Source organism: Thermobia domestica, chromosome 7, assembly GCF_964235325.1.
Source record: "Thermobia domestica chromosome 7, izTheDome1.hap1.1, whole genome shotgun sequence".
Taxonomy (NCBI): Eukaryota; Metazoa; Arthropoda; class Insecta; order Zygentoma; family Lepismatidae; genus Thermobia; species Thermobia domestica.
The window spans coordinates 2874712-2887975 of record NC_137460.1 but is presented as its reverse complement, the minus strand read 5'-3'; the positions used below and the strand labels follow the sequence as shown (position 1 = coordinate 2887975).

The window sequence follows — 13264 nt, the reverse complement described above, 5'->3', positions numbered from 1 at the left end:
GCACCCATCATTTTTGTTACCTTATATTCTCGTTAGTTACCATGTAAATATATTACCATATGTATTTAAATATATTACCATTACCATGTAAATATATTATTTAAATGCATGTATTAATACTTAAAAATTATGTAGCATCCAAAGTATTCGGAACTTTTTCGCTCTGTTCTAGGTGAATATTTTTGAATAAATAAATAAATTACATTCATCATCTATATACCCTACATCTAAATTCTATTCACTATTTTATCTATCACGTTGATATTCAAATCATAACTATTAATCATGTATATAAATATTCGCTTATTATTCATTGCACCTTGCACGTAGATCACCAAAATATTTTCCAATATAGCAAGGTTTTAGACTTCCAAACTGCGCTATAAGTACGGTAAGTGTTATAGGACGGTTATGTCTGACTGCTGGTATAGGTATCAGAGCAAGAGGGCAAAATACAACTAGAAACGATTTTCTAAAATGTTTTCTAAAATGCAAGAATAAGTTCAATCTTATTTCTTATCCTTTTATTACAACCGGAAGTAGTAGAAATATATCCATTCCGGTTTTAATATTGTAATGCTCTATAGGGTAGACTCGATAATGTACACGAGAATTTTAGCCTTTCATCCTTTTATTATAAAAATGTCTTATATAAAAATTTTTGCAAATTCTCTATAAGTTTTTCTCAAAGTCTTTAAATATTCTAAAATGTTCTTAGTGTGAACTAGGAATAATTTCTTTCGGTATACGATACTATCTTGGCTAGGTAGGATTTTGTTCTAGAGCATGGTGGCCTCGGAAGAACGTATTGAAGGTGAGTGATCAGCACTGTTACTCATACTTTCCTGACCCCGTTGTTCCCTTTTATAGCTATCTTTCCGGAGGGAGAACTTGTGAAGGGGTTGTCGTTTTACTTCGTGAGACTTCGTGTCAACTTCATCTCTCCTTTAAAGCAGTTTCCTTTTATCGCCTGCCACTATTTGTTTAAGAGCCTTATAGTAAACATGAGGCTTCTAGTAAGTGGGTGTACTGATCCTTGCATTATCTACTGCAATAGAACAAGTATTATAGGTAATAGAAAAATGGTTTTTATATAGATTCAGAATCTCGAAAACAGATCTCATTTCTGCCTATATTAGTTACTCTTCAAGGGGTGTTGTTCCTGATACAGAAATTGAACAAACATATTGTGCTTATAGTAGTATACAGCCTGTTTGAAAACAACACCGACAATGTTTGGGAGGTGATTCCTGACATCAACATAAGGCAAAAAGTATAGACCAACCTGTGTGTACAAATATTTCCTTTCGGAGTTATAGGCTGCCGAAAACATGAAAAAAAAAATAACTTTAAAGGTCCATAGCTCCTAAACTATGGGACATGCCGTAGTCGGATCAGGATTTCACTTAGGAACTAATATATGCACTACCCATAAATGCATGTTTCAAAATCCTAAGGTACTCACGCAACAATTTTCATAGAGGCAGTTTGACTACGGATATATAATTTCGAGTACTCACCAACTACCTCTATAAATTTTATTGCGGAAGTATCGCAGGATTCTGAAACATGGATATTTGGATAGGGCACATACTAGATTCCCTCTTGACCCGACTACGGTAGGTCCCATGCTTTCCGAGCTATGGATTTTTAAATTTCATTTTTTTATATTTTCGGCAGGCTATAACTTCGAAAGGAAGGATTTGTGCACCCGGATTGGTTTATAATTTTTGTCTTATCTTGGTGTCAGGAATCACCTCCCAAACGTTGTTGGTGTTGTTTCGAAACACTCTGTATTGTATTCCAAAGCTTTAGAAGTACTGTACTAAAGTACAGGGTAGTGTCATTGATACTGGTTGTGTTCAATGTATTTTGCAGGTAGCAAGAGCGTTCGGGTTGTGAAAATGGAGAAAACTGAACTGCTTGCCGGCAAGTGCGTATTCTCATATTGTTGCCAGTGCTCCCTACTACAAAGTGAACTGATCGCGCAGGAAGAAGTGTGAAATGAAATGAAATGAAATTTTGAGTTTTACGTCCCACGGTTATGCCGGTTAGGCTAAAGGAGACGGTGATAATGAGTAATGAATGAAATGGTGGAATGAAGAAAGTGGGAGGAAACGGGAGAACCCCGAGAAAACCCACGCACACGGTGTTTGTCCACCACAAAGTTCACTTGGCGGGAGCAGGGTTTGAACCCGAGACCCCTAGCACCAGAGGTGAACGCTCTACCACTGAGCCACCGCGGCCCCAGAAGTGTGAAAGTAATGTGGCAGTCACACATGCTGTAGGACAATGGCTTGCTGACGAACCTCACCTTTCTTTTAACAAGATGTAACAGCACTAAAGCATTAGTGGACAAAGTGTATTTCTGTAATAGGTGGCTTTGTGGAAAAATAATCATAGTTATTGTCTCGACTCTCGTCTGGTGGTCAACACTACAGGCGAACGAAGCCACAAGTAGTCTATGATTGTGCAGATACACTACTCGTTAATGGATATCTATTTATACACTGACTACATTTGTTTTATTTCGTTTTCCAACCTCGTCATTTCCTCTTATTTGCTCCACTTGTTATATTTGTCCATTCTCCGATTATAAAAGCCTGATCATACGTCATACATTAACCAGCCTAGTTCATAACTTAGCATACATATATGTCGGCTTCTCACTCACCAAGTGCGCGTTGCTAAGACAAGAAATGTTGTCTCGAACAGAAAACGAGACGGGATTCGAGACGAGGAGTATAACTTTTTTTTTAATTTGAGACGATGCGAAAATATTTTTAGGAGTCTCATATTTCTACACCAAAATCTTAGATCTCGAACATTGTATTACATAATTTATAGCATAAAAAGTATAAATGAAAAAAGTGATTGTCTAAACACAATGAAGAACACTTACAACGTTTAATGATACATAAGTCATTACAAAATATATTATAATAATAAATCTGATTTGAATGAAGTTATATCACAGTCTTTGTGGATTTCTTCCGTGATCCGAAAGATCTATATATTAAAATACTGGGTTTGTATGTTCGTCCTCAATCATTTCAACAATGAGATCTCGAAAACCACACACGTGCTAAAAACGTGCCGTTTTCACTGGTCGGTTCAAAATTTTGTGTATATTGTCAAATTGTACTCATTAAAAATTTTCAAAAATCGTGTCGTTATTGTTCTATTCAGCATTTTAGGGGCCGTTTTGAGCCCACAAGATTAACATTGTTGCAGGCCGAAGTTATGGTGTTATGTAACCAGTAGAACATTTACGTATTGCGGGTTGACGGACATTGCAGGCGCTTTGCTTAAATCTGAATGGCAAAATGTATTGCATACTGACAACTTCAAAGGGCTCAAGAGGCGAAATGAGGACGGATGGATTTATTAGGAAAAAAATATTTCCACTTGATAGTGCGTTACTTCTACAAATTTTGCTACAAACTCACTCCAACATCCATACATAGCAATTCACTTTCTTCGTGATTCTCCTATCCTTTAATTGTGTGAATGACATGCACAGTGGCAATGAGATCCATGGTTATAACAGAACGATGCACTGAGTAGACAGCGTAGGTTAAGCTAGTCTATATATTAAAATGCTAGGTTTATATGTTTACCTCCAATACTTTCGAGAATCAGATCTCGAAAACCACAAGTGCTAGAAACTTGCCTGTCGACTCCAAATTTTGTGTAGATTATCCAGTTCTAATTGAATATTTTAAAAACGTAGCCGTTCTTTCTTTATTACATTTCTACGGGCACACTGGAAATGTTGAAATTTAAAAAATCATATCCTATGAGTTATACATTCCAACACAACATGATTGTATATAGGCGTTGTATATCTTTCAGGCGTTTGTTTCATGCCCAACTTATAATGGGAAACAAAGGTTAAACATTTCTCCAGGCTAAGATGAATCTTTATTGTTTGGAGTGTTTTGCCCGATGAACACCATACATTATTGACATTATAATTAATTGTGTATGTAATGCATTTGCTTATTACACTCTGCACCTAAGAAGGAAGAAAACACTGGTCATAAATGAAGTAGAAGCTCCAACTGGAAGTAGGCTCAATCTTGCAAACGGTGCGAGATATTGAAAAAATAATTTAATAAAATCTCTCTTTATTGTACCCTTTGCTGATTTTTATCAATCTTTCACTTCTGTCTGTAAAGGGACATGTACATATGTTGTGAGGAATGATAAGGAGATTCATGCTCATATGTGAATGATGCGCTGTGTAGTGAGCGCAGGTTCATCTAGTTCTAATAAATTTGTAAATGACATAAGTATAGGGCATGAATTTTGCACAAATCATTACAAATTTTGAAGATGTGAGGAGAAAAGATTTCAAAAAAACGAGACGAGACTAAAAAAAAATATTCGAGAATCAAGATGAGACGAGACGAAAAAGTATCGTCTTTTGGCCAACACTATTAAACCATTCACGTGTTACATCGAATTAAAACATGTGTATAAATAAAAAGGTAGAAGCCATACATGAATTTTAAAACAAACTCATTTTACTTAGTTGCACTCGGGTGGAAATATAGAATATACAGCAACTTTTTTTCTTTAAACATAAAATATGATGTTTCATCGAATAATTCAAATGGAGAACAAAAGCATTCCTTTGTTAGGATGGCCCTGAATAACCTCCTTTATCTTAGCCCGTTGAGTTTATCTTATTACTATATAAATATGATCTCATACAGAACTTCTAAAACTAAAAATTTATAGCATTTTTTTTTTTAATATGATTCAGTATGTGGTTGCATTATAGTGTCAAAAGTCTCTTGTTGTTTTGTAAAGAAAAATCTGTATGTTTAAAACAAACTGACTGCATGCTTTGAATATAAAATACAACGGTTCTACTTTTAAAAAAAAAGTAGAAATAAACGAAAGACCAAAATCCAATTGACATAGAAAACTGTATTAAAAGGATGAAAAGGATGAAAGACTAACTGAATGTTAACTGATGTAATTTCCAGGAAAGAAAACAATTAATTTAAAACATAAAGTGAGGAATATTTACAGAGATATGTTTATACTTTAAGCTTCTAAAAGCTTATGCTAAACCCTACGTTAATCTTATTGTTCTCTTAAAAAAAATATACTTTGATATGTTTCTGTACTTTTATCGTCTGTTTTTAGTTCTATATTTATATATATTTTTATTATCAAATGTCCAGGTATCGCTACTGTCTATATTTTACGTCAGCTCACGCCGTCTGTGTCGCTAATACTCAATTTAGGCAAATAACGGATATATATATTCGTATTTTCCGATACAACAATCCCCTAGTAGCCGAATTTCATATCATTACATCTGGCCATTTGAAACGAACTTCTGATATTATGGAAATTTTACACAAAAAAAGTTATGATATTCGCCAGAATCGAAATGAAATTCAAAACAGGATTATAGCTTATTTTGGAAAGAGGTACAGGGATTCTGTTACTTAAGAGTCTTCATCCCGGCGAAATTAAAATACCGCTAATTTTACATTAATTATGTGATGTCTTCAAATAGATAAAAGATAATCGAAATATGGAACAACAGCGCCCTAGACAATATTATTTTGCGTGAGGTACCATCATCACAAATCACCTAGTGGCTTTATGTTTTCAGCTGTTTAGAAACGCGAAAATAAATGCTGATTTTCAAAATGGCTCAAAATCGAAAGCAGATAAGTGAGTCATGATAACGGTTTATCATGTAAAATGATATTGTCTAGGGAGCTCTCGTTCCACATTTCGATTATCTTTTATCTATTTGAAGATATCACATAATTAATGTAAAATTAGCGGTATTTTAATTTCGCCGGGATGAAGACTCTTAAAGGTTAAAATAGTAAGAAACAAAGAACATAAACAAGAAGTTAAACTCGGAATAACAGGGAGATAAACAAAAAGTTTTTGAACGAATATATTAGGACAAAACTGAAGAAAAGTCCGACAAAAGGATATGTATTGGATGTGACGTTGAATAGATGTAAAACATTAAACTCTAGGAGAACAAGAAAAAAAATGCAAGATAAAAATCTCTGAAAAGTAGAGTGGGTAAAGTACTGAATTGAAGATTGTTGAAGAGGGGAACAGTGGCTGAATGGTAGAGCGCTTACCTCTGAGGTATGGGGTCCCCAGTTCGATTCCCAGTTTGTGGTGGACAACATCTGTTACTTCCGTTTCCTCCCAAGTTCTCATCCCACCAATTTTTTCATCATCATTCAGTTTGGAAGTTTTGAAAAAGAAAATAGAGTGTGATTTTCATAAACACCTTACCTAAAACTTAGTATCTAAAGCTGGAAGTTTGGCATTTTTAATGTATAGTGTTGTTCACAAATCATATCTATCCAATTCTTTTCAAAAATTTGTGTTCTTACAAAATTACGCATGACAATTCACTGTAGTCTATTGGTTTAAAATAAGGAAGTTAAACATCCAAATTTTTTATGTTTGCTTGATTTCCTTCTACATGTAAATGCAGATTGTTTCGAATGAGACTACATATAGAGCAGTAGGTCATTTCAGATTTTGCTTTGAGGGGCAAACCCTAGATGTCAGTGGATTTTTAGGTTTTTCGTTGGTTTAGTATTATCTTACGGATTAAAACTTATATAAATGTCAAACTCGGCGGGGGGTGGGTAACTGCCCCCTCCTGGAGCACCAATTAACGCTCCTGATATAGATATGAAAGTGGCAGAAACAACAATTAAAACGATATTTCGGCTCAAAATTCTGGCTTCGGCGAAAAAAAAAATCTTTGTAGAAAAGCAACTTGAAATATGCAACATTTAAAAAATTACTTTTATTTCACTTCGTGAAACTACGGTAAACTTTCAAGCTACAGGGGTTCAATATTTTACCGGAAGTAATTGCTTGATCTATCACTTCTAGTTTCAAATAAAACCGATATTGGAATTTCTATTTCGGATTTGAATCCATGGGAAAATATATATCGGGTATTCTAAATATGGCGCCCATGGACTACAGAGCACTACCCTACAAATCCAAATAAAGCGAAAAAAATATAGAGTTGCATACCTTTTGGATCCTCGTGTGCACTATGTGGCGACGTCGTAGATAAAGAATCATAGAATAAATCTACTAATCCATCAAATAGTTACATCGATTCTCTACAGATGGCAGTTAAAGCCGATGGCAGTTGAGACTAACGCCATCTATTAGCGTAACAATCGATTTAATTGTTTGATGGGTTCGTAGAGCAATGTTAATGGTTTCAAGTTAATCTACGACGTTGCCACATAGTGAAATTTTGATTCCCCGTAGCTGCTGAAGGAAATCCCGGAGGGTATACCATTATATAGAATATTTGATTTATTTTCACCTATAGAATAGCGTTTTGTTGCCCGTAAGCGCCATTTTTACAATACTGAATATAATATTGTTTCTTTCTAGTTTAATCTAGTTCCAACTCAATTACCAGAAATCACATGGAAATTAAGAATATTCAACTCTGACAAATCTTATCTCACTAACTCAAATGTCTTTCATCTTAACACAGTTATTTTACTAATACTTACAGACTTGTTCCTTATTTTGGTACAGAAAACAAATACTTACTTCGTGGCTTCCGTCGATCCCCGCCACAATGATTTGACGACAACTACTTTTTTATGATACGAAGCAACGCCACCATATTCAGGGATGCCTTCTGCTTCACATAAATGGACCTACAACATCCAAGAGAACAAACAATTAATTCATAGGTCACTGAAACGTTTTGATAATTTTATAACTTCCCAACGTATTCACTACTTTCAATGGACACTAACATCAACTCAATACTTTTTTTTTAAACGACCTGACACTTTATCAGTTACATCCTAACAGCAGACATGATTATAGTCAGAGACGTACACAGGGGATGGGTCCTGGAGACCCAGACTCCCGAAATTCCGACTTTTCTGTAAATTTAGTCGAATTTTAGGGGTGATTTAACAAATTTTAAATAATAATAATAATAATAATAATAATAATAATAATAATAATAATAATAATAATAATAATAATAATAATTTATCTTCATATAGGATTTGGACCCGCCTCTTTCGAAATAAATTGGTTCGTACGTGCCTGGTTATGGCACAGCATCGATATCTCGCATCAACCCGTTTGATCCCACTGTCCTCAAATGAGGACAGTCTACTTAAGTTACGATTTCATAAAAGTGTACTGCGTTTTTAAGTCTTTTATATATTTAATATGCTCAAAGAAGAGTCAAAGAGATTAAAATAATATATGTTCTCCGAAAATAAAATTACGTTTCATCTCAATGCGAAAATATATTTTGCCCGTTTAAAGTGCTCTCTCATGTATTAATTATAAATTTAATTTTTTTTCTGGTGATGCTTGAGGACGGGCCTCTCATTTCATTTCAATTCCTAACTTTTTTAATATATATATATATATATATATATATATATATATATATATATATATATATATATATATATATATATATATATATGCTGGGTCCTTAACGGGTTAACTTATCTCCACTTTTTCGAGAACTGTGCATGAGAATTTACGCTGAGCTATATCACACATTTTGTTCAGAAGATTCATCGATTGATGTGTTTCTGATCTATTTTTCCCTGTTAAACGTTTATATAACGATAGAATTTAATATCTATCAAGAGAGCAGCGTAGAAGAGTCTTTATAGGGAAGATGGTGAGTTCTATACAACTCCTGTTGATGAATGTAATTTTAAAAAGTAAACCTAACGATAGAAAATTTGAGGAAAAGCTGTAAATAAATGAGACAAATAAAGTAAATTCAGTGGTACAAAATTATATGAAACTTGGACACAAAGAAGGTGAGAAAAAGAACTTTTAAAAGTGTTAAGTGTAAGGTATTTTACTTTACAGGCAAAAGAAAGCATATACAGTACTGAAATGTAATTTCGGAACAAGCAGAGAATTGTTCATGTGGAAAACAACATAGAATAATATGTGTACCGAGTGGAGAACGAGTGACAAGCTGCTAAAAGGAGAAAGAATAACATTGAAAATAATTACAACTAGAAAGAGAAATTATTTAAGATTTGTTTTCAGAAGGAGCTTGATTCTGAGGATATTATATAAAATATGGTGCAAGAAAAAAGAACCTGAATTGGTGTACAGCATCAAAATGGATAATTGATACGTAACGGAGAAGAGATTAGCTGACAGGGGATTGGTATTCTCCTGTACTTGTTTGCAACCAGTAAATCAATTATGTTATGCGGGATTGCATATAGTACATCAGCCATTCAATCTGACTTGTGAGACACTTTTTAATGAAAACTGTATCAGATTGATTATAATAAACCGTGTATGGACCTCTCAACATTCTTGTTTATTGAAGTTTGGTGTCCATTTGCAGAACATAGGCTATACTAGACGTAGACCTACAATTTAAGAATCGAACACGAGACCACTTGCACCAAAAGTGCAACCGCTAATAAGCAGTGAGGGTGATACTCGTACTGTTCCCATTCGTATCACACATACACAAATTTCCAAACTATAGTAACTCCTTTGAATGTTGTAACTTCATTAGTATTGTTTGAGGATGTATACAGTAGCTTCCTGTTCGATGTGGTATCTGACCTATAATTTAACAAAATTACTAACCTATGCATGACTAATATCCAGTCCTTTATCCACTGTTAACCCGTAAGTAGGCGCGTGCGAGAACAGTGTGCCCCAGCTAGTTTTTTTTTTTCGTGATTTTCTTCAATACATGCTTGGCTACACAGTTCTGACATTCAGTACCTTCCTAATCATCATCATCATCATCGTCTTCACCATAGGTGTTCTGCCATTATTCGCAGGTCACTTGCTGCAACTGACAAGTAAACCTTACGTTTGGGTGAATCGAGTCGCTGACTGAGACACATATGAGAAAGTAGTACTAAATGTGGTCAGTATTTCAGTGAAGTTGTAGGTGCGAAGCTCCAGGGGTTTAGGAGATACAGCTACCAGAACATCACATGGAAGTACAGAATAGTCTTCATACAGTTGGAGGTAAAAGCTCTGTAAGACCTCTTGTAACGACAAAAGGTGAATAACAAATATATGGGTATATATAAGGACTAGGGGGAAGTCATATAGTAAGGGTATACCTGACGGTGGCCATCTTGAAATCCGCCATTTTGAATTAAGGTTAAGTTTTTAAAATAGGAATAGGGTGATACATGATTTAAGGCGCAAATTTAATCAGAAGAACAATGGTCACGTTAATTTTGAGTTACGCAGAATTGGTAAAAAGTTACAGGGAAATTAAATATTATTGCAGCATATGTATTAGTCCTTTACCCCACCTTGTAAATTTTGTTTTAATGATAATAATTAAATAAAAAGCAGGTGGATAAATATTAGGTCTATGGTAAGAGTTGCCTTGATGGCGGCCATGTTCAAATCCGCCATTTTGAAGCAGACAAAAGTTTTAAACAAAACGCATAACATTGACACCTTATTAATAGCAAATTTTACCATAAATCCAACGATATAACCATTTTTGCTTTATCATGAACCGCATTTGTTATCGCATTCACAAGTTGCTAATTTAAGGAAAAATGACCAAAGAGGAATTGATTCATAATTGAACTTGGGTCTTTCTTCCAGAAAAGTCCTCAATTAGTACAATCAATATATAGTTCAGAAAAGAGTGCATCACTTGCACAAATGCTCTGCTCATAGTGAGCACACCTGACAAAGGCAATCGAGTTACACTTGACACATCTGTCGTTAACAATTCCGTCAAAGCAGTAGTCGTAAAGAGCGATCCATTTAATTTTGTGCTGGTTAATGATAAAGCAAAAATGGTTATACTGTTGGAGTTATAATAAAATTTGCTATTAATAAGGTATCACTGTTATGCGTTTTGTTTAAAAATTTTGTCTGCTTCAAAATGGCGGATTTGAACATGGCCACCATCAAGGCAACTCTTACCATAGACCTAATATTTATCCACCTGCTTTTTATTTAATTATTATCATTAAAACAAAATTTACAAGGTGGGGTAAATGACTAATACATATGCTGCAACAATATTTAATTTCCCTGTAACTTTTTACCAATTCTGCGTAACTCAAAATTAACGTGACCATTGTTCTTCTGATTAAATTTGCGCCTTGAATCATGTATCACATGACCCTATTCCTATTTTAAAAACTTAACTTTAATTCAAAATGGCGGATTTCAAGATGGCCGCCGTCAGGTATACCCTTACTATATGACTTCCCCCTAGTCCTTATATATACCCATATATTTGTTATTCACCTTTTGTCGTTACAAGAGGTCGTACAGAGCTTTTACCTCCAACTGTATGAAGACTATTCTGTACTTCCATGTGATGTTCTGGTAGCTGTATCTCCTAAACCCCTGGAGCTTCGCACCTACAACTTCACTGAAATACTAACCACATTTAGTACTACTTTCTCATATGAGTCTCAGTCAGCAACTCGATTCACCCAAACGTAAGGTTTACTTGTGAGAAACTTCCATGATCCACGATCTTCCGTTCATCTCTTCGCCTTCACGTACGATTTTTATGTTTTGATATCGTCCAGCAATCGTACCCTTTTTGGTCCTCTCCCTCTCTTTCCTGCCACCATATTCTCTTGCACGTCCCTCATGATACAGTTCCTTCTAAGCCAATTTCTCATAATATTTAAAAGTGTTACTGTCTCCCCACAACTTCTTATATATCCTCTCATTTGATTTCCGTTCGACCCAACTAATTTTTCAATTCTTCTCCTTTGGGGGCGCGATGGCTCAGTGGTAGAGCGTTCACCTCCGGTGCTTGGGTCCCTGGTTCGATCCCAGATCGCGCCGTGTGGGCTTTGTGGTGGACAAACACCGTGCTCGTGGGTTTTCTTGGGGTTATCCCGTTTCCTCCTACTTTCTACATTCCACCATTTCATTCATTTCTCATAATCGGCTCTCCTTTAGCCTAACCGGCATAAGCGTGGGACGTAAAACTTAAAGATTTCATTTCATTTCAATTCTTCTCCTCACCCACATTTCGAAAGCTTTCAATAATTTTACATCATATTTGCGTAATGTCCATGTTTCTGACCAATACAGTACAATACCCTATCTTCCTAAAATGATATAAATATTTCACTAAGGTCAAATACCTCATTATTTTGGAAGACGTTAAAATGTGAAAGATTCGTATAAAGTAGCTAGAAGTAAAAATGAAATGAAATCTTTAAGTTTTACGTTCCACGGTTATGCCGGTTAGGCTAAAGGAGACGGTGATGATGAGTAATGAATGAAATGGTGGAATGAAGAAAGTGGGAGGAAACGGGAGAACCCCGGGAAACACACGCACACGGTGTTTGTCCACCACAAAGTTCACTTGGCGGGGGCTGGGATCGAACCCGGGACCCCTAGCACCAGAGGTGAACGCTCTACCACTGAGCCACCGCGGCCCCATTTAGCTAGAAGTACTGTATACCACTATACGTCTATTGTATTTGACTTTTTTTAAAATATATATATATATATATATATATATATATATATATATATATAGTTCTTTTAGTTTGAAGTGCACATTTGATCAAAACATTCAAAAAAGCAACATATTTACATTTTGATTTTTGGAGAACAAACTATTAAAATTTTCCATTCGGCATTTAACAAATTAGTTTTGTTAACCATTCACCCAAGGGAAAATACTGTTAAAATTACCTTTGAAAAATATCTAATCAAAAGTGTCAATACTTGCTAAGAAATGTTTAATGAGGTATCTGATACCCCCACGAGCCTACTTATGTTGCGAAATATGGCTCCCCTACTTAAGGGTTGCAATTAATGGAACTAGTAAAAAAAAATATATCGAATTCGACAAAGGACATTTTCAAATATGTAGACTCAACATTAATAGATTAAAACCGTGTCTATAAAGAAATTAAATGTCGACTGAAAGCAGCTAATTCGTGTTATTATTCAGTCCAAACTTTTGTATCCGCGAGTTCCATCAAGGAATTTGAAGTTTCAACATATATATAACAATAATTGTGTCTGTTGTCCTGTATGGTGCAAAATGAAGGAAGACACAAACGAAAAATACCTGAAAATAAAACTCCGAGGTAAATATTGGACAGAAGAGAGACGAAAATGGGGAATGGCGGAAACTTCATCACAAGGAGCTGCATAATATAGGCTATACTGTTTACCAAACATTACACTGAGAAAAAAAAAGTTCTATGTGGCGTACGTAAAAGCACATGTTACA

At 35.0% G+C, this 13264-nt stretch overlaps 1 protein-coding gene across 2 annotated transcripts in view; it reads right to left on the bottom strand.

Annotated features, from left to right (window-relative positions):
- The window catches only part of LOC145689831 (discoidin domain-containing receptor 2-like), a 1126884-nt gene that overhangs the window by 60330 nt on the left and 1053290 nt on the right, over positions 1–13264 (bottom strand). For both annotated transcript variants that reach the window (XM_081764050.1, XM_081764051.1), the window contains exon 14: positions 7594–7703. In XM_081764050.1, coding sequence (XP_081620176.1) covers positions 7594–7703 — 110 coding nt within the window. The remainder of the gene's footprint in view (positions 1–7593; positions 7704–13264) is intronic.